We start from the raw sequence: 27,807 nt of genomic DNA on the forward strand, positions 1-27,807 counted from the left end.
TACTACCTCCGCAACACGGTCACTGACCTAGTGAACCAATATCAGGTTCTATTTATTGATAGTGACCTTAAAGCACTTCTGTAAGTTGCTCTGGATAAGGGCGTGTGCTAAATGCCATACATGTAAAAATTTTAATTTATTATTATTATAGTGCATATTATATTCAATTCAATTCAATTTTATTTGTATAGCGCTTTTTACAATAGACATTGTCTCAAAGCAGCTTTACAGAAATATCAACATGGTATACAGATATTAAAGGTGCGAATTTATCCCAACTGAGCAAGCCACTGAGTGGCGACGGTGGCGAGGAAAAACTCCCTAAGATGTTTTAAGAGGAAGAAACCTTGAGAGGAACCCGACTCAGAAGGGAACCCATCCTCATCTGGATAACAACAGTTAGTGTGAAAAAGTTCATTTTGGATTTATATGAAGTCTGTATGGCGTTAAGAGCAGCCGTAGTCCCAGCAGTCTGGAATGAAAGAAGATTTGAGCTCCATCCAGAGGCAGAAAGGATCTGGATCTCTAGTATCTCCATAAATTCGTGTGGGGCTCGGCGAAAGGAGAGAGGGAGAAAAAAGATAATTATGACTGCGAAGTAGTAGAACAGAATCTAGTCAGGGTAGGCTTGAGTAAACAAATACGTTTTCAGCCTAGACTTAAACACTGAGACTGTGTCTGAGTCCCGAACACTAATAGGAAGACTGTTCCATAACTGTGGGACTCTATAAGAGAAAGCTCTTCCCCCTGCTGTAGCCTTCACTATTCGAGGTACCGTCAAATATCCTGCATCTTTTGATCTAAGTAGGCGTAAAATAAAATATATAAAATATCATCATCAAAATGACATTTGAAAGCATTTATATTGCCTGTTCTGCAGATACAAATTCAACTATATCAGCTGCACATTTCTGTAGAATAAGTCATATACACGTGTTATGGCGTGATTGCGCGCTGGTGTGGGTTCTCATGTTTTCGTCAGACGCGTGAGGTTTTTTTTTTTTTTTTTTTGGTGCTCTGTGGTCCCGGAAGTGACGCAGGCGAAGCGAACCTCCTTTTTTGTGTTTGTTTTGCAGACAGACGCTGGAGGCTTCTTCCACTGGTGCCGTGTAAGACCTCCACTATCGCAATACATCTCACTCACCCACCCGTCCGAGAGCAGCCCTGGATACAGGTACTCACTAGCAGTTCATTGACATCTTTAATATTTATAACGCCACCGTGGAACAGAAAAATAACAAAAACAACACGGTGTTCGACTAGCTTTGTTGCTAACGCTAGTGCATGTAGCCTAGCAATGTTTATTTTTAGCAACAGTTGTAGCTAGCCAACGGTATCCACTAACAGCTAGCATGTTAGCGACCTAATTTTAACCGCCTAGCTGAAGTTAACGTGGATGTCATACTCCGAATTCAGCTGATTTGGTTATTGATAGCTACTGTTTTATAAATTTTTATGTTGGAGTGACAATAATTGAGCTGTTAACTAATAGTAAACGGTGTGTTTTCGGAGTCTTGTAGCGTTTTATCATCATGCTGGCTGTTAAACTGTCATTTATGAGCTAGAACCTAGGACAGTTCGTTTTCTAGCTTCTAGTCAACAACAAAGCAGTTCCCTGCGACTGCATCCTTTTAAAAGTGCAATAGTCAATATTTTTCATTTCTTACTAGGACAAATAATGTGGGAAATTATGTAGAAATGATTTTTAAAAAGTTTAAGCTATTGTCTCAGAACAATTGTATTACGTAGATGGGAGAAAAAAACTCTAGTTTGTTTTTCTTTGGATTGGCTTCTTGTTAGTTATTTTATAGACCCACACCCCATCACAACTTCATAAATCATTATGAGGAGAAGATGCATGTTTATAGAGTTCTAACATTTTTTAACTTTCAGCCAGTTGGACGTCTGATTTCGCTTGTAAGTGTTGTCATGGCATTCCTCGCTAATGGGGACTCTGGTACTGCTAGCATGCTAACTCTAGTTGAGCCACGAAGTTTCTGGGGTGGAGCTTTGTGTACATGAGTGGTAATGGGAGTAAGACCACGCCCGTTTCTACCCATGTACACAAAGCTCCACCCCCCTCAACTCAACTAAATAAAGCTATATCAACTGTTTTAAAGTCAAGTTACAACTCTATAAAAATGCAAGTTCTCCTCATAATGATTTAAGCCTCTGGTATACTTCATTTTTTCGTGCATATGCGCACAGTCATACGCATAGCCTTTCAACGTATACTCTATTTGACATGTATGCCTACACATGCGCATTATGACAACTTGCATTACTCCTCCTGGCCTGGAGTCAGTACAGAGCAGTAAAGGACTGAAGAACGACAACGAAGAAGAATCATAACAACATGAAGGACAATGCTTGGGCAATCTCTCGCCATGATTATCGCCATGACACATATACAAATCCTTATACTCTTTAAGGCTAGAATTACACATGCGGGTACTTTCTAACCTGTGCTCATTTCTGTCACTTCTGTTTATTCCATTTTTTCTTCAACTACCTTGACAATCAATGGCCCTGGGTAACTGTTGCCACCTTGTAGAGCAGTTAAATGAATGCAAAAGAATTAAACGTGCATGGGCGACCTGCGTGTGCAAATCATGTGCGGTTAGAAAAGTCAGGTGGCGTATGTACTCTGCTAATGACGAAATTTGCGTAATGCGTACTGTACACTGTTCCTATCGTATGCATAAAACATGAAGCATACTTTCTACTTTATTCGGGTGTGAAGGGATGTTGGGGGTGTGTCCAATAAATGACTGACAAGAGGCCAATCAAATACAAACCAACCTTCCAGACAGGAAGGCAGGTTTCCAAACTGTTTTTATTTTCTGGCACAAACGAAACGTGTTCTCACACGGTCTGTTATAGAATCCTGCCGAGAGTTGATTCAAGATTTGACATCTCATACAGTGTCACAAGTATCCTAATAATCAATCCTCTTAATCGCACAGTGTAAAACCAGCTTTACACTTAATGAGGTCCAAAAAAGTGTCTCATAGGTGGGTCATTTGAATGAGGATATTCATATTTCTTACTTAAAAATGTATTAAAGACTGCGTATATGAGAATTTCTTGTCACAGTTAATAGCTTTTGCTTTATATGTTTACTTACCTTTTGAATGGCCTACTGTTTGTTGCAATTTAAACTTCAGGAATATGACAGCTTTTAAAAAGACTTTCATTCCGTCTTTGTAATATGACCGTCTTTTTCCAGAGATGCTATTCCTACAGCAGCAGTATTCACTGTTGACACAGTTGGCTGGGTGAAGGAGGAGCATGTACAAACAATACTGTCCTATTATGTCCTGAGTTGTTAGAACCTAATGTGACCACTTTAAAGGGAAAAAAACCCAAGTGATGTAAAATGTAATTGCAGCTCCTTTTATACAACTACAATGATGACAAGATAAAGGATGCACAAATCTTTTGGAACAGTGTTTATTGCAGGTTTGGTATTGTTTGGTACAGAGCGTGCCTGGTACGTTTTATGCCGCGATCACGTGTTAAGGCTAATGCACGAGATGCGATTTCCCCAGTCACCAGCGAATTCTCGTGTAGCCCGAACGGTTCTCCGATGTGATTATTTTTTTTTTCCCCCATCAAGGCTCCAATATTTTGAAGCGTGTTTGATTTTTCTCAGCGAAGAATTGCTCAGTGTGAACAAGCCCCTCTGGTACTAGTAGCAAGAACAGAGCTTAGAAACAGCCAATGAGAATCCAAGAGGAAAGTCAGTTCATCTGCTGTAATGCGCAGCAGATCCCTGAATCCAGTTTACCATCCTTTGTATTTATTTATTTGTTTATATGGGAGGGCCAGGACAATAATTTAAACACTATGATAGCTACTTTTTTTGCACTGTACCTGCAGTTCTCATTGCAGAACAGACAAGCCTCGCTGCCCATGTTTCCCCAGCCAATATTTTTCTCTTATGTTTGCTTATTTCTGCACAAAATCGTGAAAAAAAAAGTGTGATCGACAGCTCTTGCTTTTATTGTTGGTGACTGACACAGTGACCGTCATTCAAGTGAACATAAAAGTTCACCATTTTGTCTGTTTTATATATAACTTGGCAACAGAGATGGCTCAGTTACTATGAGAATATCAGTGTTGGCTATCAGACAGTACTCGCTTGGGTCATATACTATTGAAAAAGGGGAAGATATGAATAAAGATTACATACACTCTTGTCAGCCTCAGTAATGCCTCATGCGCACTCTGCCACAATGTTTCCGTGGGTCAGCAGTCGAAATTGTAAACCGCCTAATTATGATGGACAAACATTACAAACCGTGCCGTCGGATTCTTCCCGCGGTCAGTTTTGTAGCCGAGGGATTCCGAGCAGTTCGGAAGCTGATAAACGCTACAGTGATGCAATGTGTTTCTTAACAGATGGACCAGCAGGCCCAGTCCTATATGCTTGCCAGTCTGACGCGGCCTCACTCGGAGCAGCTGCTGCAAGGCCTACAGCTGTTACGGCAAGATCGTGAACTGTGCGACATCGTGCTACGCGTAGGCGATGCCAAGATCCACGCGCACAAAGTGGTGCTGGCCAGCATCAGCCCATACTTCAAGGCCATGTTTACAGGCAACCTATCCGAGAAGGAGACCTCAGAGGTTGAGTTTCAGTGCATCGATGAAGCTGCATTACAGGTAACACGCAAACTGGTTCACGCCCGAATAAAGTGACGAGTAGTTTTAGGATTAACGGAGAAAGCTGCGCCTTTTAAATTTTAAATTTTTTTTTAGATGTAGCATAATTACTTGATTATAAAACGTGCAGTCCTTAAATGTTTTCTGTCATGCTTTTCAGGCCATTGTGGAATATGCGTACACGGGGACGGTTTTCATCTCGCAGGAAACCGTGGAGTCTCTCCTCCCAGCTGCCAATCTCCTCCAGGTGAAACTGGTGCTAAAAGAGTGCTGCAGCTTCCTGGAGAGCCAGTTGGACGCCGCAAACTGCATTGGCATCTCGCGCTTTGCCGAGACGTACGGCTGCCACGACCTCTGTCTGGCAGCCACCAAGTTCATCTGCGAGAACTTCGAGGAGGTCTGCCGGACAGAGGAGTTCTTCGAGCTGACCAGGGAGGAGCTGGATGAGATCGTGTCGAGCGATTGCCTCAAAGTGCTCACGGAGGAGACGGTCTTTTACGCACTTGAGTCGTGGATCAAGTATGATCTGAGCGAGAGGCAGCAGTACCTGGCTCAGCTGCTACACAGCGTGCGGCTTCCTTTGCTCAGCGTCAAGTTCCTGACGCGTCTCTACGAAGCCAATCACCTCGTCCGGGACGACCACGCGTGCAAACATCTTCTTAACGAGGCCCTTAAATACCATTTCATGCCAGAGCACCGGCTTTCCTACCAGACGGTGTTGTCCACCAGACCACGCTGTGCGCCGAAGGTTCTTGTTGCAGTAGGAGGCAAGGCGGGACTTTTTGCCACTTTGGAAAGGTGAGCAGAGTAAACATTCGTTCATGGGGCCATTTCTAAATTTGTGAAGCTTTTCAGCCATTAATATTATTGTTCTAGGGTTTAGGGATGTACGTGGGTTATTTGATTCTGTGCCATTAGGGAGTCATTGGTTAATGACGTATATCGCTCTCTTTTGTTGCTCACTCTGTGGCAGTATGGAGATGTACTTCCCACAGACAGACTCGTGGATTGGCCTGGCCCCGCTCAGCATGCCCCGCTGTGAATTCGGCGTTGCCGTTTTGGACCAGAAGGTGTATGTAGTTGGTGGTATTGCCACACACGTGCGCCAGGGCATCAGCTACAGGCGGCATGAGAACACTGTGGAGAGATGGGATCCAGACAGCAACACCTGGTCCTCAGTGGAGCGCATGGCGGAGTCCAGGAGTACATTAGGGGTGGTGGTGTTAGCAGGGGAGCTGTATGCCCTAGGAGGTTATGATGGTCAGTACTACCTCCAGTCAGTGGAGAAATATGTACCCAAGGTGAAAGAGTGGCAGCCTGTTGCATCCATGACCAAATCACGCAGTTGCTTCGCCACCGCAGTGCTGAACGGTACGGTTTATGCTATTGGAGGCTACGGTCCTGCTCATATGAACAGGTGAGATATGGTTGCTTCTGTTTAATATTTAATTTATCTAATGATGGGTAAATGAATTTTCCTTTTATCAACTGAAAAGTTCATGATTTTTTCCCCCAAACAATATTTCCTAATATCAGTGCTGCAATGTTGAAGACCAAATTAGGTTTTATTCTGAAAAAAAAACAAGTCCATGTTTGATGATCATAAAGTGACTTTTTAAATATCAGCGTGAATATACACTCACCTATTACTTTAGGGGTGGCTAAGGCTCAGTTGGTAGAGCGGGTTGTCCACTAATCATAGGATTGACGGTTTGATTCCCGGCCTGCATGACTCCACATGCCGAAGTGTCCTTGGGGAAGACCCTGAACCCCAAGTTGCTCCCGATGGCAAGTTAGCGCCTTGTATAGCAGCTCTGCTACCATTGGTGTGTGTGTGCGAATGGGTGAATGAGACGCAGTGTAAAACTCTTTGGATAAAAGCGCTATATAAGTACGCCATTTACTTTATTAGGAAGCAGCTTTGTATGGAGGACCAAACCTGCAGAAATTAAAAATAAATCAATTAATATATCCTATTATATTATAGATACATAAATGTAATAATTGGTAAATATAACATTTGATTTAATAAATGGAAAAAATAAAAGAATAAATAAATAAAAGTTAAAAATAACCAAAATAATTTAAAAAAGAAATACAGAAAATATAATAATAATAAATAAAGGAAAAAGTTAATACAAAAATAAATTTTGGATTAAATGTAATAAAAAAAAGAATTTATTATAGCTCCATTAAAATGGGGATCCCCAGGGATTTTGACACACAACAGTCTATATAGTTTACTCAGAATGGTGCAATAAAGAAAAGCACCTCAGAATGCTTAACACGTCGAACCTTGAGGTGGACGGGCTGAAAAAGCAGAAGACCACGTCGGGTTCTGCTTCTGTCAGCCGAGAACAGGAAGCTGAGGCTGCAGTGGGCACAGGCTCACCAAAATTAGACAGTTGAAGATGGAAAAACATAGCCTGTTCTGATGAATATCGATTTCTACTGAGGCACACAGATGGTAGGGTCAGAATTTGGCACCAACAGAATGATCCATGGACGCAATCTGCTTTGTGTCAACAGTCCAGGCTGGTGGAGGTGGTGGAATGGTGTGGGGAATGTTTTTTTTGGCACACTTTGTGCCCCGTTAATGCCAATCAATCATCGCTTGAATGTCACATCCTGTTTGAGTATTTGTTGCTGATCATGTGCATCCCTTCATGACCACAATTTCCCCAATCTTCTAATGACTACTTCCAGCATGATAATGCACCATGTCACAAAGCAAAAGTCGTTTCAAACTGGTTTCATGAACATGATGACGAGTTCAGCGGATCTGAATCCAGTAGAACTGTAGATCCAGTAGATCTTTGGGATGTGGTAGGACTGGAGATTCACAGCAGGAGTCGTGTGATGCAGTCATATCAACATAGGATCTCCAGAATCTCAATGTTTCCAACGTCTTGTAGAATCCCAAGAAGAATTGAGGCTCTTTCGAGAGCAAAAGCGAGGCCTTATGATAAAGTGCTCGGTGAGTGTAGGTAAAAATGACGGCCACTAACGATGTAAAATCAGCAATTCAGGGTTTTGCTTCCTTGAAAGTGACATCGGTTAATTATGATAGCGGATGAATTTCATAGATTAAAAAGTCTTACTTCTAGAACATCATAGAATATATGAAATGATCTAGTAGAGGTGATTTAAAAGGAGTGTTATTGTGTCATTTTTGCTGGTAGAGCTGTCAAGCCAAGGAAACTGAAAACAATGTCAGATTAATAATGTACCAAAACATTGAACTGTGTCCACTCAGTCCAGTGACTTTGTCTGATTGGTGGCCAAGGTGAAGACTAATCTATGAGTTTCAGTGCTTGTAGGTATACATGAGTTTCCTGGATCCCATGAGGTGCATTTATCTATCTATCTATCTATCTATCTATCTATCTATTTAAAGAATTTCTAGGAGGTGAAAAAAAAAAACAGTACAGGACATACAGGTGGAGTATAACATATTGAATCATGTCAAGCAGCTGGTTTCAAAAGTGAAGTGGTTTTATTAGCTTCCCAGTGTTCAAATCACCAAAGACAAATCCACCAGAGGCAAATCCATTCTTCTAAACGCTAGAACAGGTGAGGCAAAAAGCAGAACACATTGTACAGTTCTATTACTGAAATCTGTGACCCCTCACGACTTCACTCACTGGAGAGATGGTTTGTTGTGCTGTCTCCTTGACCCGAGATTTCTCTCATGAGGTATTGTTTAGAGCTAGAGAGCACGCTGTCGCTACAGGTTGGGAATTTGTTTCTCTGAACACATTTATTTATTTATTCATTCATTCATTCATTCATTCATTCATTTATTTAAATTTAAAATAAATGTTTGTGGTAGGGCTGCTCGATTATGGCAAAAATCATAATCACTATTATTTTGGCCAATAGTGAGATCACGATTATTAGACAAGATTACTCATTGACTGTGGAAACATCATGCATTTATTGAACAAAAACTTTTTTTATTGTATTTTTAACAGTGGATTTCCTTGAATAGAATTCAACTGAAAAAAAAGTAAAATAAAGTTAAATATATATATATATATATATATATATATATATATATATATATATATATATATATATATATATATATATATATATATATAATGCTTAAATAATGTCAAAATAAATTTGATCACTATACCTCTACATGTACTTTCTGTACTTATTTGAGCTATGGATAGTTACTTACATTCTGGGTTTTTTCATACTTTTGCACGTAATTTCTGCATTTTCCGCACGTCACATGAATCGTATCGCGTGAAATTAACTTTAAACTACCTTTGCCGATGAAATTCTGTCTCCTGGTTTAGATTGGCCTGTAGTTTCTCACTATTCGTGAGCTCTAGAAAGGAAATGAGTGTATTTAGACCAGCTGTCATGATGCTAGAGGAAAGGAGTTTTCCAATGATGCCAAACATTATTTCTTCTCGTTCCACATCGGACTCCCTGAAACCAAATGGTTTCCAAACGGCTGAAACGGTCGAAGCTTTCTTGTCGACCAAAGACACTCTCTTTCTGTCATCTTGGCTCAAGCTGAATTAAAAATGCCTCAGCCTGGCGGGGAGCGAATTTGGACTTTTAGGGAGAGGCGAAAGCGCGCCACTGTAAAGAAAAAAACGGCGTGCGTTTTTAAAAAGACAAAATGTGAACATCACGAAACGGAACGCGGCACAATGATCGTTTTATCTTCATTATTTTCTTTGCATAATCGTCGGAGGCTGTAATGGAAACTGAAATCGAAAATTCGATTAATCGCACTGCCCTAGTTGGTGTGTTGTAATCATGGCACCACACTGATTCCGAGCGAGTCCACAGTTTCTAACCGTGCAGACGCAAATACTTCAGTAGGTTGGATTATTAATGTATTTTTTGTTTTGTTGTTCTCTTAGCTTGCCAAAACTGGTCTGTTGTAATGTTTTGGACTATATGTAATCTGGGGAAATGGAAATTTTAAAGAATCTGTTTATATTACATATAAACGTTTTTGTGAAAACCTTTTTTAATATATATATTTTTTTGTTTCTGTGCAGTGTGGAGCGCTATGACCCCAGCAAGGATTCCTGGGAAATGGTAGCACCCATGGCTAACAAAAGGATAAACTTTGGAGTGGGAGTCATGTTAGGGTTTATATTTGTCGTTGGCGGACATAACGGCGTGTCACATTTGTCCAGCATCGAAAGATACGACCCTCACTTGAACCAGTGGACAGCATGTCGACCCATGAACGAACCCCGCACAGGTGAGGAATAATAATCCACCTACGATCTATAGCCAAAAGTTTGTGGACACCACGAACGGGTTTCATCTCCAACTAAAATCTAGCACGCCTATCCTATAGATCAGTGGTTCTCAACACAGGGGGTGGAAGGAGAGCGCAAGTTGTTTTCAAGAAAGAAAACACAGACAGGTCATAATTTGGGTGCTCTGTGTATTTTATTGCTTTTCAAATAGAATGTGCGTAAATGAAAAACCCCGCGTTACCTCTCCTTCTGCATTTTCTTTTTTGCTGGGGAGAGGCAGAGCTTAGTCTGCACTCACACCTCTCTCTGCGTCTGCTCTGTTCAGTGAGAGGCTGAGAGCTGGAGCAGCACGTCCCGGTGATCGCACGGCAGCTGATATAGATGTGAACGTAAAACGAAGCAAGCGCAGGTGTCCTAATGATTGATTTAACAACGTCATGGATAACGAGACGCGCCCTTTGTCCCAATTTACATCATTCGTATGCGAATGTTTTTAGAATGTCTGACGACTGGAATGCAACATGTTTTACATGTAAAATAGTCCACGTTATTACAACCTAGTTCTCTTGTTCAAAGTAGTTATGGTGTTCAGAAACATTTTTGATCATTCATCTTCCAGACCTGTCCATTCATATAGTTTTATAAAAATTATTTTAAAAATCATCATATTTTAAAAATCAAGTTATGAAAGGTAATTTTTTTTTTAAAAAGTACAAAAACACAAAAGCAAAAAAAAAATCTATCTAAACAGATTATAGATTGTTTTTTATTTATTTATATATATATATATATATATATATATATATATATATATATATATATATATATATATATATATATATATATATATATATATATATATTAGATAGATAGATAGATAGATAGATGGATTTTACATAAAATATATAATCATTATACCTGGTCTCTTCCAATGTAGGGTGGGGGGAGCGTGCCACATGACAGGGGAGGCTGGGGGGGGACTTTAGTTACAAAAGGTTGAGAAACTCTGGTGTAGCTCAACTCTCTTGATCAACTTTTGCTCATAAAAAACAACAACAATCTGTTAGTGATCCTATTGCATTAGGGCTGAAATCAACGGAAATTACGTTACAGATCTAGGGCCCTTAAGACACCTTTACACAACAGCATGTTCCCAGAGCAAGCCCTTTGATTATGCTGTGCATGTCTTAACACAGGGGTCGGCTCGGCCATCGTGGACAACTGCCTCTATGTGGTGGGGGGTCATTCAGGGTCATCTTACCTGAACACAGTACAGCGCTATGACCCCATCTCGGACAGCTGGCTGGACTCCAGTGGCATGATGTACTGCCGCTGTAACTTCGGCCTTACTGCCCTTTGACCCCTGGGGCAGTCGTAGGAGTACTTTTTATTTGGAAAGAAAGACAACGATTGTTTGCATTTGTTTTGATCTACTTCCCCATTCATCTTTGGAGCCGCATTCTTCAGAAGGTTGTATGGAAAAATAGAAGCACTGTCCTGCTCCAGATTCTGCGGGTCGGAGAAGTCGAGGCGACAGCCCCGCCCCCCCACCCAGATGTTGTTTTCCAGGGTGAAAATGCGAGAAAAGAGACTTCTCCAAAGCTGTATGGGCTCTACAAAGGACTAGAAAGTGCTGAACGGCAGGAGACGTTCAGCAACATGCGGTTTCTCGGGTGGCATTGTGGCATTTGTCTGTGCTAATGCCATTTATTTTCTGAGCACTCTCTCTTTTTTTATTTTTTTTCTTGTCTTTTTTTTCCCTCTTTTTTTTTTTTGTAAATCCAGCTCCAGGTGCAGCTAGCACCTTTAATTTCAGTTTGTCTCCAGGTCTGTGCCTGTAGATGATGTGTATGCATGTCATGGAAAGAATGAAATATTTGTGTGTGTGTGTGCGCACGTGCGTGCGTGTGCGTGCAGGACAAGCACTCAGGCTCGGGGTTGAAATCACCGGCCAAGTTTGAAATGTCTGCATCTAAAGTAGTGCTTCACAACAAACTTTATTCACACTTAAAAAGGGCTGCCTTTCTTTCAACTTGTATATAGTTTGACTAAAGAATATAGAATACATGCTCCAGTGCATTGCCTGTAAATGTTATCTGCACTGGTGTGTGAGTGTGTGGACTGAATATATTCATTTTTCACTGCAGTCTCTTAAGAAATCTTCCAAGTTCTACACGTCTTTTCCTCGGTAGCTGTAGAACATTTTGTTTTCGGTTTTGTGTAAATGTACATATTTTGCCGTCCATGCCACGCCTTTATTCCAACCTTTTTCTCTTTCAAGCGTTGAATGCGACTGTCTTTTTGTTTCGTTTGTTTGTTTTTTTTAACCATCGCAGAGGTGTGGGAGTAAAAATCTACTGGTGCTAGTTAATAATTCAGGATTCATTTCTTTTGTCTGTCATTTCACAAAAGCGTATTTGATCGATTTTTTTTATTTGCATTTTTTTCGTGTTCTGTTACTTTTTATTTATTTAAAAAAAAGATGCTCCATCAGTGTTCATATGCTCCTGTGCAATAACATCACTCTTCATGAATTATTCCCAGTTCAGCACCTGGGACTGTAGCGTACGACGTGTTTGGTTTTTCCACAGGAAACAGTTCTAACATTTCACATCGTTACTGAAACAACTTGGCATTTCAAATCCAAATCCTGACTTTATGTAGTTTGTGTAGAATTATGTACATTCAATCGAATTCAGTTAAATCCAACAAATGTAATTCCGACCAAATATCAGGTTACGTGAGGTCGACACGTTCACGTTAGATGCAATCAGTCTCTGTATTAATCATAGTGCATATCAGCCTTTATGTTTCTGCACTGGTTCTCTAAAGCAGAGCCTTAATCAAATAAACTACACTGGCGTCGACAGTTGGAAATAATATAACCAAAGTTCCACAAAAGTTGGGACGCTGTTACTGACCTGTTGCCAATTAACCTAATGCTGTTTCTTTTTAGTAACACTACTTTTCCAGCCATTTGTTGCCCGGTCCCAACTTTTTTGAGACATGTTGCGGCCATCAAGTTCAAAATGACCCTTTTTTTTTTTTTTAAGGTGATGTCATGACTCTCCTTGCTGAAGGTGATTCTAGTTGACCCACTAAGTTTTCAGTCCCTGCAGCATTTCACCATTTTGCCATCGCAGAAACATCAACCCATAATCAAACCGACCTCCGTGACATTCGGAGGAGCTTGCGATTTTTCCAAAATTACCGCAGATGTTCCGCAGATTTCGTCCGAGACACGTCGTGCGACGTCATCGCGGCGCGCAGTTCAACCTGTTCGATTCACGTGTGTCAAACGTGAGTACAGCTAATACGTCTCATTTACCAACAAACATCACTGCGAAAGGCCGATTCGACTAGTTTTCCGCAAAAAAAGGAAAAAAAGGCACAAAAAATCCTCAAATTGCATCGCAAATTTTGTAAAATGTAACCATTAGTCGTGCTTTCTTACCGACTGCACCTCTGAGACTAAATGTCATAACGTTATGTAATGTTTTTAACGTGCTGCAAATCAGTTAGAAAGGCGTTCTCAAAAATTCCTATTGGTGCGCACATACATGGAGACACACACGTCAGCGTGAAGAAGGGCTTACCTATCGACGTGTTCAAAGCTCTTATACTCCACTATATAAGCCTTTAATCTGGCAAGAGAACACCATATTTCCTTGAGTGGTATTTGCACATGAGTGTAGTTACAGATGGAGCTCTGCATTGCACTTATTAAACACTTTAATACTTTGTGTGATATGTCTAGAATACATTTACGTTGAAGGCATTTAAATGATGCAATAAAACCATTTAGTTTTTTTTTTTGGTTTGTTTTTGTTGAAAACGAAATGCTGTGACCTGAAATATATATGGCTTTCTCTTTTCTTTTTTACTTTCTTTTTTTTGCTGGATTTGTTTCCCCTCATTTCATACTGAGAATCAGATTTTGCCTTTGTTCCTATTGGTACTGACATAAGGAGCGCTTAAATGTATTTTTTAAATTTTTTTTTTTTTTATAAAGCACTCAAATATCCATTTTTTTTTCTCTCCTAAACTGTAACCCACAACACTGGGTTTTGGACTACCAAAGCAAAGAGGTGTGAAATTCATTCAAAAGTGGTTCCCTAACCCTAACCATCACAACCCCCCCCCCCAGCCCGGGTCTGATCAGTTAACATAATAACAGAATAAACATCAACTGATTTTTACGAGGAAGTCAATAGAAAAGCATCAAAGATCAGCACGGTCTTACATCAGCAATAATTCTATTAATCATTCTTGAGTAATACTGACTTTGGTTCCCTGAAAACATCCATTCGTATGTACGTACAACTTTTAAGGACAAAATATTCAGGGCAGTTTTACACGATTTAGTCGATCAGATCGTCAAAGACGCAGTCGAGTGAGTTAACGAGCAAGTGGTTCTTATTTAAGGACATGAAATTAACCACGTGCAATTTGCTAATAATAAATGTACTATTGATGTCATAATAATGCCATCTCATTATCGTTGTTTGTGCATAGAAAGGAGAAGAAAAAAAAACCCAGACAAAAAAATATATATCACGCTGGCGTGATCTGGCGTTTGCCATGTGTTTATGAAATGTCTCGTCTTGTTTGTTGCATGCAGTAATGACTCCTTGAAACTTTGTAACGATGCTTCTTTCTTTACGATGGTTTGTCTGCTTCAGAGAAGGAGCACCAGCGGCCATATATGCATCTCATGTAATCTGAACACGTGAAACTGCAAAATGAAGGGGTGTTTGTGACATTTTGTTGTTCTTGTTCTTAACTCCTGTCTTGTCACCACTCTCACCAAAGTGCTTGTTTTATGAGGGAAGCTGGACAAAATCAAAGGTGTGTGTGTGTGTGTGTGTGTGTGTGTGTGTGTGTGTGTGTGTGTTGATCCCAATGTCTAAAGAGCGTTGTGTCAAACTGATGTCAATGTTAGCCACCTGGTTTGTTTTTTCTTTTTCATTTTTCTTCATGGGTGCCTGGCTGTTGTCTGAAGTGAGGTGATGATCTTGTTTATTTTATTTCATTTTATGTACCTGTGGATTGTTACTGGAAGTAAAAAAAAAGATTAACCTTGATCAATAGATGCAGTATTTATTTTTCAGTTTAGCAAGCAGAGAGGGGGAGAGAGAGAGAGAGAATGAGCACACATTTCTGCCAGTTTATTTAGCTGTGTGGTGCAGTTGTACCCAGTCGAAAAATAAATGCCTGCTTCGAAAGGCAATCTCCTGTGTGCGTTGTTGTGGTTTTTATTTTTCAATAATGTATCACTGAAAAAATCTCACAGGGAGGTTGTTGCTATCGCTGTTACGATGGCGTTTAATTTCAACAGTCTGAAACATAACCGTCAAGGTTTGGTGTTAAATCCCGAAAGACAAAAGATCGAGTTTCTTTTCTCGCTCGCAGTTTTCCAGCGATGTTCAACGTGATGTTGGGAAATCCAAATCCAAACAGTGAAGTAATGGAGACATTGGTGCAAATGTTGGTTCAGAATACAACGCAGCTTGAGGAAGTTACAGCAGAGAATCGGCTCGGATAATAACAATTTTCACCAATCATCCTGTTCAAAACTGTTTTTATGTTTTGTGATAGTTCTTCACGAGTCCCTCCAGCTCCTCACATTCTTTGCTGCAAACATTCACTGATGCTCAATAAGGCAGCATGATACAGTAAGAGCTGGGTGGGGGGTATAAACTTTTGAACAGGATGATCTGTGTAAATTGTTATTATTTTGTCTTCTGGGAAACATATAAATATTTTATGTAGCTTCTGAAGGGCAGTACTAAATGAAAAAATAAGATGTTTAAGCAAAAAAAAAAGATCTGTTCAAAAGTTTACACCCCCCTGGTTCTTGATGTATCGTGTTGCCTTCTTGAGCATCAGTGAATGTTTGCACCTTTTGTAATAGTCGTGTATGAGTCCCTCCGTGTGAAAAGATGGATCTCGACATCACATAGCCGCTGTTGGAAAGGGGTCAAATATGTAGAAGATTCTGGAAAAATAAAGAATGTGCAGGACCTGGAGGATTTTTCTGAAGAACAGTGGATAGTTTAAGTGCTCAGGACAAACAAGAGACTCATGAACAACTCTCACAAAACATAAACACAGTCGCTGATCATCCAGCTAACAGCACACGGTATTAAGAATCGAGTGTAAACTTTTAAACTGGTTCATTTGTGTAAATTCAGTTAGTTTTGTGGACTTTACTGTATGTAAATATCCGTTATGTGAAATAGATTATTCAGGGCAGAACTAAATAAAAAACAAAAAATGCAGTTTTTATGTTAATTCCTTTTTTCTTGGAAAACGTATGACCTTAACTGTAATAACATTTGAGACTGTAAATGGGGCCATGAATCCCTGGTTTAAACCTGATGCATTATTATTATTATTTTTTTTTTTTTTTTTTTACAGACATTTCAACAAACCCTTATTCAATAACAAAATATAAAGTTCATCCGAAAATTCTATTAAAAAACATTAAGAAGCCATTTACTGCATTTAAGAGTGCTTAATGCGATTTTCCTGTTTGATTACTCATCACTCATTGGTGGTTTTCCTCAAAACAAAACAATACAGGCAAAACAAGTAATGAATACAATTATTATTTTTTTTAATTAAAAGTAAGTGCAAAATTTCTTTAGGTAATAATTATAAATATAGCCATCTTTGTGTAAACCAAGTTGTGTACTGAAATTCTTTAGAAAAGAAACATTTAGAAACTGACAGTTATTGTAAGTATTACTCATACAGGCCAGAATTAGTCATGATTTTAAAATGCTGCTTAAATCGCATTTCATGACTGTACGGGTTCTCACACACGTAGTTAAGAAGGCTTGAGTAATATATGAGCAAGAATCATAAGAAAAAATATCAAATTTTAAACACGCCCTACTCAATGGTGCCAACAAACAAACATTAACAGTTACATCCAAATTCAGGGATAGTATGCGTTAACATTTTGTAGGAAAGTAGAACATCTGTGAAATTCTTCCACAGCAAACAGAATTCTTATTTCATAATGAGGACAAAACAATTATTCGCCTTGTTTCCTGAGAACTCCACTTGGCACTTTTCTCTGACACCAATTATATAACGCTGTGCAAACTAACAGCTCTTTCTGGTGTTGATTAATCACTTGCTCTAGTCAGTCACACTTCTGGCTGTTTCTGAGTAACGTACTTAAAAACACTGCTGCCAAGTGTATGGATCAGCCAAATATCCGGATGCTATGAAAGCTTTTAAATCATCGCTGGATTGCAGAAGAGTCTTCTGATTTATTGGATCTTTGTGTTCAATGTGATTTTTTTGTTTTAAACAATTCCTTTAGGAAAATGACATTTGTGCATGATTTGTTGTTGTTTTTATGATAAATGTTTTAGCAGAACACACAGTGAAGTTCTGTGCTTCTATAAGGTAACACTCTTAAAGTTTCGCATACCAGCCCAGAACTATTACAGTCCATTTACAAACTCTTGGATTCCAAGCACGACCTAAAAAGGTCGAAGCGGTTTAACTCGGCTTTACCGAATTGTAGCATTTGTTACGAAAGTAGAAAAGCATTATTTCTTTAGAGTAAAAAAAATAATAAAACCCTACAACTTATCATTCTTACTATTATTACAAAATTTGCAGTTGTTAATAGAGAATGTTTGTAATAAAAGTATCCTTGAGTTAACTGTCTGGGTAAATATACAAGAAGGATTACGGCGACTACGTTAACAAGCAAGGACACGAGGAAAGGAGGAGAATCCAAAGACTTTGTGATGATGCTTTTCCAGTCTTCTGTCTTATTCCCAAGCAGAGTTTTATCTGCAGGTTTCCATTCCAGCCAACAACACTCATACCCCATGTAACTCATTTGAAGGCTGAGACGAACTGAATAAACAAGTGGCTTCCATCATGGATGGAATGAAATCCACGCGGAAAAGACAGGACACCTCCGCGTGTCATTTTTCATGAGAGCGCACATACACCAGGGAGGACAGAAGCAGCAGCTCTGGTGGTTTGTTCAATAAGATCAAGTTGTCGCTCCGAAGCCCATCGTAGTGCATCCAGTACCCATCAATTTGGAACGCCGCAGAGTAGTGATGTTCCTCCCTGTTGAAGAGAGTGGCGCCCTCTAGAGAGTACCTGTGGAAAAAAAAGAAGACGACACATATCGATGTTAGTGTCGGCTTCGTTGGATAAAAATCCGGGTCAGCTAAATATTCTGCATGTAATAAAAGTAAGGCATATAATAAACCTCTCAGAGAAGTGTTCTTAGATCAGATTAGGAGTGGCAAAGCTTGTTTCAAGTGTTCCATCTGCCACCCTGTGCCTTCACATTTAGCCACACCCCTCAAATGAAAAACTAATATCTTTTTAAGTATTAAGATAAAGACAGTGTCACAAATTGACCTAATAGATATGTGTGTATATATATATATATATATATATATATATATATATGTAAATACATATAATAAATATGAGTTAAAACATCATCAGATTTTCACACAAGTCTTAAAAGTAGACAAAGAGAACCCAATTGAACAAATGAGACAAAAATATTATACTTGGTCATTTATTTATTGAGGGAAAATGATTCAATATTACATATCTATGAGTGGCAAAAATATGTGAACCTCTAGGATTAACAGTTAATTTGAAGGTGAAATTAGTCGGGTGTTTTCAGTCAGTGGAATGACAATCAGGTGTGAGTGGAGTGAGCGCCCTGTTTTATTTAAAGAACTAATTCCAGCATAAGAACTTTGTCCTATCTGTGAAACATGGTGGTGGTAGTATCATAGCTTGGGTCTGTTTTGCTGCATATTTGCTGCTAATATTGGATAATTTTCCTCAACAAATAAATGACCAAGTGTAATATTTTTGTCTCATTCTCTTTATCTACTTTTAGGAATTGGGTGAAAATCTGATGGTGTTTTAGGTCAGAAATATAGACAATTCTAAAGGAGATATACAGTGCATCCAGAAAGTATTCATAGCGCTTCACTTTTTCCACATTTTTTTATGTTACAGGCTTATTCCAAAATGGATTAAATTCATTATTTTCCTCAAAATTCTACAAACACCACCCCATAATGACAACGTGAAAGAATTTTATTTGAAATCTTTGCAAATTTATTAAAAATAAAAAACAAAAAAGCACATGTACATAAGTATTCACAGCCTTTGCTCAATACTTTGTTGAAGCACATTTGGCACCAATTACAGCCTCAAGTTTTTGAGTAAGATGCTACAAGCTTGGCACACCTATTTTGGGCAGTTTCTCCCATTCTTCTTTGCAGGACCTCTCAAGCTCCATCAGGTTGGATGGGGAGCATCAGTGCACAGCCATTTTCAGATCTCTCCAGAGATGTTCGATCGGGTTCAAGTCTGGGCTCTGGCTGGGCCACTCAAGGACATTCACAGAGTTGTCCTGTAGCCACTCCTTTGTTATCTTGGCTGTGTGCTTAGGGTCGTTGTCCTGTTGGAAGATGAACCTTCGCCCCAGTCTGAGGTCCAGAACGCTCTGGAGCAGGTTTTCATCAAGGACGTCTCTGTACATTGCTGCATTCATGTTTCCCTCGATCCTGACTAGTCTCCCAGTTCCTGCCACTGAAAAACATCCCCACAGCATGATGCTGCCACCATCATGCTTCACTGTAGGGATGGTATTGGCCAGGTGATGAGTGGCGCCTGGTTTCCTCCAGACATGACGCTTGCCATTCAGGCCAAAGAGTTCAATCTTTGTTTCATCAGACCAGAGAATTTTGTTTCTCATGGTCCGAGAGTCCTTCAGGTGCCTTTTGGCAAACTCCAGGTGGGATGTCATGTGCTTTTTACTGAGGAGTGGCTTCCATCTGGCCACTCTACCATACAGGCCTGATTGGTAGAGTGCTGCAAAGATAGTTGTTCTTCTGGAAGGTTCTCCTCTCTCTACAGAGACACGCTGGAGCTCTGTCAGAGTGACCATCGGGTTTTTGGTCACCTCCCTGACTAAGGCCCTTCCCTGATCGCTCAGTTTGGCCGGGCGGTCAGCTCTAGGAAGAGTCCTGGTGGTTCCAAACTTCTTCCATTTACGGATGATGGAGGTCACTGTGCTCATTGGGACCTTCAATGCTGCAGAAATGTTTCTGTACCCTTCCCCAGATCTGTGCCTCGATACAATCTTGTCTCGGCTTGGTTCGTGCTCTGACATGCATTGTTAACTGTGGGACCTTATATAGACAGGTGTGTGCCTTTCCAAATAATGCCCAATCAACTGAATTTACCACAGGTGGACTCCAATCAAGCTGTAGAAACATCTCAAGGATGATCAGTGGAAACAGGATGCACCTGAGCTCCATTTTGAGTGTCATGGCAAAGGCTGTGAATACTTATGTACATTATTTTTAATTAATTTGCAAAGATTTCAAACAAACTTCTTTCATGTTGTCATTATGGGGTATTTTTTGTAGAATTTTGAGGAAAATAATGAATTTTATTCATTTTGGAATAAGGCTATAACATAACATAACGTGGAAAAAGTGAAGCGCTATGAATACTTTCCAGATGCACTGTACATGTACACACGCACACATGCACACACACATCATGACCCAAAAGCATAGTTCCAGACATTAGGGCTTGGGAATCAACATCACATTGTGTTGTATTATGGGATTAATCTGCCATATTTTGCCATATTGTCTGTGTAGCCTTCTCCTTTCTTTATCTGTTCTGCATGTAAACGGTGTATTTTATTTAACATGCCGAGGAAGAGCTTCAAAAACATACAGAACATCATACTAATAAACCTTTTAGGGAGGCCACATTAGGGAGCGCAACCTTTTTAAAAAAAAGGAAATTAGTCAATCCATAGTCAGGACAATACCAGGAGAATATATATATATATATATATATATATATATATATATATATATATATATATATATATATATATATATATATATATATATATATATATATATATATATACATACACACACACACACACACACACGCATATATACACATTAAATTCAGGAAACAAAAGTAATGAAACTTTTGAAGTGGATAACGTGCTCATTCAGACACAATCAGACGAACACAGTGGGATCTAACCTTAGCTTATCTGTTAAAGCTTTCATCGCGTTCGTTTTGGAAATATATGGAAATATAAATAACTATGGGATTGTGATAACACAGGAAGTGCGACTGAAACTGAGAGAGAGAAAACGGGACACGGCGTTTTACATTCGCACAAACGTAATTCAAGTAAAAAAATTACAGAGACTTAAAAACAAACACCTTCTAATTCATATGGAGCAAAATAGCAGCAGCTACTCTGATAAGTTTTCAGAATGTAATGTTTCTGGATCTTACTGCTGAAACCCAAGCCATTTGGTGTACTTTGCATCACCTCAGTTATGCTGTTATGCTGCCCTGTGCATTCTTGGAGGAAGCATGTGTTAGCGTTCACCCTCACCAGTTGATAGCTGTTGGCCAAGACCAAATTAGAGAGAAAATGATGGATTTTGTGTTTTAAAAAAAAAAAAAAAAAAAGAAGAACATATATCTAGATTGTTAGTAGATTAGTTAGCAGTATGCTGGATCAGCGCAGTGTGGTGACGCATTCCTGAAAAGCAGCTCACGTCAGGCTAAATCCTAAAACCTGTTCTGTGACTAATCATAAAACATCATACTTATTAGCATTTTAATACGTTTGCTATTTCTTTCATGCTTTAATATTGTCTTACTTTCACTTTTTTTTTTAAACGAGGATCGAAAAAACATTTCTATCTAATATGCAGCATCAAAATATAGATCACTCTTTCTAATCAAATCAGATTATTATATTACGCAACGATGTTAAACCATATAAAAACATACGAGAACTCGAGAAAATCAGGACAAACACCTGTGATCAGACAAAGCCAAATGGTACGGAACATAGGAAAGGTCCTCAGATTTCCACATCTGCATGTTCAGGATGATGAAGGGAGGAGCACCGTGGCAGAACTCTCTCTGGGAGAACTCTCGTAGTCCTTTACACCTACAAAAACAACAGCAAAATAGAAAAAAAAAATCACTAGATTATGTTAGCAGATGATGTATCAACAGTAAATGAACAAATTAAGTACAAAATAAAAAGTTCCTCTTTGGATAGGGAAGGATTTGTCACTGTGTGAGGTTCTACTTGGTTGGTGTGTTCTACGTAAGAACTTGAAAAGGTTCCCCAATGATTAGGACAAGGGTTCTAGATTTTTTTCCCCTTTGTAAGGGTGTGTCTCAGACCTATAATAATACTTCACCCATATTCGTGGCAGAGGACTATCTTTGGACAGAAGAACTCATCCACTGCTGATTGAATAGGATCTCTATCAGGAAGCTCATGTGGGGGGCTGTGGAGAGAGGAAGTGCGGATATAAAATCACTGTGACATTGGAACTCTCATTAAAGCACGATTGCTACTGCTAATAGCAGAAAACTGCATATACAAATGACCCTGAACTGTCTTACAGTGGGGGAAAGAAGTTCAATACTTATTTTCCTGTGTCAGTCCTCTTTATTACACATAACTTTATTTATGGACTTTAATGTTATGAGTTCTTTATATTTCCGGATTTCTTCAGTTAATAGTGATGTCTGGTGAAAATTTCATGTGAATAACCTCATTGGAAATATATTTGCTGAAAAAAAAAATGCTGACACGTTCAATACTTATTTCCCCCACTGTATACTTTTTAAAAGTTGAATTATGACATTTAGGCTAGTAGCTGGACAACAATTCCCACTAAAGTTTAGTCCTGTAATACACATAGTGACATTTACACTCAGATCACAAGTGCCTTCTGCGTAAGGGAAAGCACGGCAGAGCAACATTATGCCTGAGCACGTGAAGAGGAGCCATAACAGACCATTCGAAGGCCACCTTAAGGTCTTTCTGTATCAGCACTCGACAGCTGAGCCTTATTATTCATCAGACAGGGCATCAAGGGGAGCAACGAAAACCACAGCAAAGATGAAGTATAGAATATCAGAGAAGTAAGGGAGTGTAATTGGTCTCACTTTTGGAAAGAAGCCATGGTACTTTACAGTCGAGTATTTTCCGCTGTAAGCTTAATAAAGCGTAACGTAAATAATTAATTATAGAGAATTTTAGAGCCAAGTTTAATTTTTTTAAAACTATATAACCTGTTTGTGTATCATTTATAGTTGCCTGTGCATGATTTCGCAGAGTTTTCTTTTTTTGCGATTGTTGCGGCGATAATGCTTGATTTTACGTTTCCATTTATTCATTTAGCAGACGCGTTTATCCAAAGCGACTTACAAATGAGGAAATACAAGCAAAGCAATATATCAGGCGGAGAACAATACAAATAGTACTACCATACAAGATCTTTTAACTGAGTTCTAGAAAAACAAAGTGCGCAGAGTAGAGGTGCAAGAGCCAGAGTAAGTTATTTTTTTGTTTGTTTTTTAGGATAATGTGGGGGTTGTCATTTTAAGGGTTAGTTAGGTGTTCAGAGAAGACGTGGGTCTTTAGCTATTTTTTAAAGATAGTGACAGATTCGGCAGTCCGGATTGAGGTTGGAAGTTCATTCCACCACTGAGGGACAGTTTTTTTTTTGATTTTGCGCCGGCTTTTTTCAAAATTTGTGATGAAATGTGCACAGGTTTACGTGGCTTTTTTTTTATTTGAATTGGCGAATTGCACGTAATTGTTTTGCACGGTTTGTTGCAGTGATGTTTGTTAGTAAATGAGACCTTTTAGCTGTACTCATGTTCGACACACGTGAATCGAATGCTTTGGTTGAATATACGTCGAGATGATGCCGCATGATGTGTCTCAGCCCAAATCTGCGGGAAATCTGAGGTAATTTAGAAACATTGCAAGCTCCTCCCAACATTGCTTGATTAAGTTTGCTTGATTTTGCATCGTTACTGGCATCTCAAAATCGCGAAAACCTGGAGGGAATGTCAGTTTAACTCACTACTACTGTGATCATTAGTTGCACTTACTCTAATGTTTGTGTTTAGCAGCAGCCTTTTCTGTAACCTCTGTATGAATTAGGGCTGTCAATTTTTTTTTAAATACATGAATTAAACTGTGACAACCTCCAATACTTTAATGCTGTTTGTTGCATTTTTTGGTCTGGATAATTATATCCAGTGACAAAAATTCAAATTCCTCTTTTTTTTTTTAAAAAAACCCAGCGAACAGCTCTAATGTGAACGTGCCTGTTTAGTTGTTCTTACAACTACTTTGTACTTATTAAGGGTCAGCTGGGGAAACTAAGCCTTGCGGAACTTAAGCACCAGATGCCTGGATTTCATTCTGTCTCACTAATAATTCACTTTGGATTAAATATTCTGTATCATATGTAAAGATTGTTCCCATTTAGTCATACATTCATCAGGGTTTACAATGCCACTCTCACTTGATATTTATGGTGTTCTGAAGGAGCTCCTGGAAACGAGACGGACAGCACCAGTTAGTACAATAACTCTCCTGCATGGTAGACATCAGGTTCTCCAGATTCTTGGTAAAGTTCTCATGTTCGTTGCCGAAAAGGTCAATCTCCAGAGCGGCTTGATGGATCTCGGAGCGGTACTGACGCTTAGACATCCTGTCCCAGATCCACAAAATCTTGACTGTGGTGTAATCGTAAGAGTCCATCAGATAGAGAAAGTGCTCCACAAAGCGCTTCCCCAAGAACAAACCCACTTCCCGGCGGAACGTCTGATTATCCCGCAGGATGACGTACAAGAGCATGAGGAAGCCATCGATGGTGCAGGTGTTTTTCAGATTGATTTTAACGTACAGGGGTATACAAGAGACGGCCTTCTGACCAGCCCGTATCGTGTACACCCCCCCCCAGGGGAGCACAGGCCTCCAGAAGGAGCAATACTCTGCCTCATTGTTCTTGATCAAAGCACGGATCTCTTCGATCAAGGTTTTGGTCCTGTAAAAAAAAGAAGTTAAATTAATATGATTTACACCATACTAGTAAGCAATATCTAGTGCTAACAAGAAATGTAAGTCATGCTGAAAGTAAATATGGGAGGTTATAGTGACTAGAGCTAAAGCTCAAAGTTTATTAAGTTTACAATATCATTACAGAGTGTGTGTTAGAACATGCTTAGACAACTTGTTAACAGTTGGATACTTTCCCCTGCATCAAATATGACCACTGCCCTGTTGGTGAACAAGTTCTGTTAAGAGCAGGGCAAAATAACAAGGCATTATTTTATTACTATTATCACTGACAGTTCTGACTCATGCGACTTATCACAAATCAAAATAAAATCAAAATTCAAACACTTTCTTCTATCTGATTAATTAATTGAGCACAACTGTAAATCACACTCCAAGGGATTTTTTTCCCCCAATTGCAAGTGATTTATTCATTGAGCCCGCCCCAATTTCCACCCATGTACACAAAGCCACGCCCCCAGATTTACTATGGTTCAGGTAGATTTAGTTAGACGATGCCAATGAAAATATAAACAAAATTTCCGGACCGGAAGACAGTTTCCAAACTGTTGTTGTTGTTGTTGTTTTTTTCAGCTACGACATAATCTTGTTCTGACACAATAGTTTAAACTATTTTTTAATAATTTATACATAATTTTGAACATTATTTGTACTAGTAAGGAATGAAAAATATTGACTATTGTACCTTTAAACATGCAGTAGATATGCTTCACTTAAAAAAAAACAAAAAAAAAAACAAAAAAAAAAACAGGCAAGCCGTCCTATGTGGAAGCTTTAATCAGTTTAAGAGCTTTGTGACACATGAGTAGCTGCATGTGGGTGCTAACGCAAACTGTCGATGCTGATCATTTTATTTCCTCAATAATGTAATACAATCGAGCATTGTACAGCAGTTATAAAGTGCCCTAGAATGTAAATAATGCAGATCTGCTCCAGCTTAGCATAGCCACCTAGCTAGAGTTTCACGTCTGAAGCGTCATTAAGTTTGTGCTTTACCTCTCAAGCTGCACACTGCGAGCAGAGTTTGACGTCACGTCCTCTATGTCTTTTAAACAGCACACATGACTCTCCATAATTCTCTGGTTTTCATGTCTTGAAAATGGCCTAAAGCCCCAACGCCGTCTTGATCACTACTGAGCACAAAACATGGCATCTGTGTTTTCACAACATCCTGAGAAGTGTCGAGTGGACACGCCCACCAAGGCATGGCTTATTATAGTGAGCGGGCGTGGCTTGACGCAGGCTGCTTACACGAAAGACCAGGAAGTTGCTCGAAATACAGTTTACATAATGTAAACACGGATCTACGATAGTGTATGGATAGTGTGTGCGTTGTTTGCACACGTTAGGAGTTATACAAAGTAAAAGTGGAGTGAAAATGTGTGTGCCATTCTAATGACGGCTCTAATGAGTCATTTTCAGTGAGTCATTTGAGATCACTTGGCTCAGAGTCGACTCTTCCGGCTCTCATACGGCTCACTGCTATTTTTTTTCTCTAAATCGGTCAAGGCTCGCGATGTTTGGACCTGTCATTACTTTTCTTTGCCTATAACTGAAAGTGCTTCAAGAAAAAAAATGTAAAAAATTATATATACATACATATATATATACATATATATACATATATATACATATATATACATATATATATATATATATATATATATATATATATATATATATATATATATGTCTGTGTGTGTGTGTGTGTGTGTAAAATGGTATATACTGAAATTGCTTCAAGAGAAAAATAAAAATAAATAAATAAATAAACACACACACACACACACACACACACACACACACACATATATATATATATATATATATATATATATATATATATATATATATATATATATAGTAGTTATGGGCTATTTTTGTACATTCATGACATAATCCCAATGAATCAGTTTCAGTCATTGTTTTTATGAGTTTAATGTTCTTGACTAAGGTTTTATCCCCCTCTCTCAATCACAAATAGAAACTGTCTCAGATGTACTGAAGTTTAAACTGTAAAATACATGTTGTTCCAAATAGTTAATTATATTGTATATTTTTAAATATTTCTCATCAAATTTGTCCTGATTTTACAAAGTGACGTTTTATAAACAAGTCTACAAACAAGTCTATAAAAAGCTTACAGTCCATAAAATGTGTTACAAAAAATATAAAGATCTTCCATTCACAGTTAGATGGTGCAAACAGAAAAACAGTGTTGTAAAAGAAAAATTTAAAAAACACAATATTCTGTAGTGATTTTGTGTCATTTTCTTTCTGCTTTTTTTCCTGGTTGTTGTTTTGTCAGATGAGGGGGTGAAGCTGGCTGAGGAGGGTAATGGGGAATCCTTTCAATCAACCATTACACTCATTTCTGAGAGAAGATGAAGGTGCCGAAGATCTGCAAAGAGTTTTCCATTGCTTGTTTGTCTTTTCATCTTTTCATTTGCATCATAAAAAAATTGGTAAAAAAAATTGGGCATTTTTGTTACACTCTCAGCAGGTTGTAAATTTGTTTGTGATTTTCTATTCCAGAGCAGAAGGAGCCCATTAATCCAGAGGAGATAAAACAGTGTGTGAGCAATCAAGAAACCAGCATGCTGAAACCCCCAGGTGTCTTTCAGGAATTTCATGAATCTCACAAAATCTTAGCGCTTACATACATAATTCGTTCTCATCATTTTCGAGAGCAGCTTATCAAACCACCAAAAAATAGATGAGAAACTCAGTCTGTCACCAAGGATTTTGGAAGGGGTAAAGACAGGAGGATGATCTATTTTGTGTATTCTGCATGTTCCTTATTTTACTTCCTTATTCTCAGAATAAACTTAACCTGCAACACAGAGATCTAGCCTTAATTCTCAATATTTAAGGAGGTATTTGTTAAACTGAGAGCAGAGTTAAACTTTTGTATACAGTATTTGTCACAGG

The 27,807-nt window shown here is 38.9% G+C and overlaps 2 protein-coding genes across 5 annotated transcripts; one reads left to right on the top strand and one right to left on the bottom strand.

The window, feature by feature from the left end:
- Window positions 1-1,034: 1,034 nt before the first annotated feature.
- LOC108270212 (kelch-like protein 28) lies at window positions 1,035-27,747 on the top strand. Of its 3 annotated transcripts, XM_047157525.2 has the most exons (7): window positions 1,035-1,174; window positions 4,405-4,665; window positions 4,826-5,463; window positions 5,639-6,082; window positions 9,696-9,904; window positions 27,185-27,266; window positions 27,412-27,747. In XM_047157525.2, exons 2-6 carry the CDS (start codon window positions 4,405-4,407, stop codon window positions 27,262-27,264), a joined length of 1,632 nt encoding a protein of 543 aa, XP_047013481.1. In that variant the 5' UTR covers window positions 1,035-1,174; the 3' UTR covers window positions 27,265-27,266; window positions 27,412-27,747. The 3 variants fall into 3 exon arrangements, with proteins under 3 accessions (XP_047013481.1, XP_047013480.1, XP_017332138.1); XM_047157524.2 differs by lacking the exon at window positions 27,412-27,747 and having other exon boundaries at window positions 27,185-27,364; XM_017476649.3 differs by lacking the exons at window positions 27,185-27,266; window positions 27,412-27,747 and adding an exon at window positions 11,102-15,140.
- On the bottom strand, window positions 16,501-26,054 carry c9h14orf28 (chromosome 9 C14orf28 homolog). 2 transcript variants are annotated; one of them, XM_017476651.3, is made up of 6 exons: window positions 25,873-26,054; window positions 24,320-24,844; window positions 22,190-22,279; window positions 21,796-21,930; window positions 21,298-21,373; window positions 16,501-18,044 (listed from the first exon to the last, which is right to left on the bottom strand). In XM_017476651.3, the coding sequence occupies exons 1-6, from the start codon at window positions 25,947-25,949 to the stop codon at window positions 17,976-17,978; spliced, it is 972 nt and encodes a 323-aa protein (XP_017332140.1). In that variant the 5' UTR covers window positions 25,950-26,054; the 3' UTR covers window positions 16,501-17,975. The 2 variants fall into 2 exon arrangements, with proteins under 2 accessions (XP_017332140.1, XP_017332139.1); XM_017476650.3 differs by lacking the exon at window positions 21,298-21,373 and having other exon boundaries at window positions 25,873-26,051.
- Window positions 27,748-27,807: the final 60 nt, after the last annotated feature.

The sequence above is a fragment of the Ictalurus punctatus genome, chromosome 9 (assembly GCF_001660625.3).
Source record: "Ictalurus punctatus breed USDA103 chromosome 9, Coco_2.0, whole genome shotgun sequence".
Classification (NCBI taxonomy): domain Eukaryota; kingdom Metazoa; phylum Chordata; class Actinopteri; order Siluriformes; family Ictaluridae; genus Ictalurus; species Ictalurus punctatus.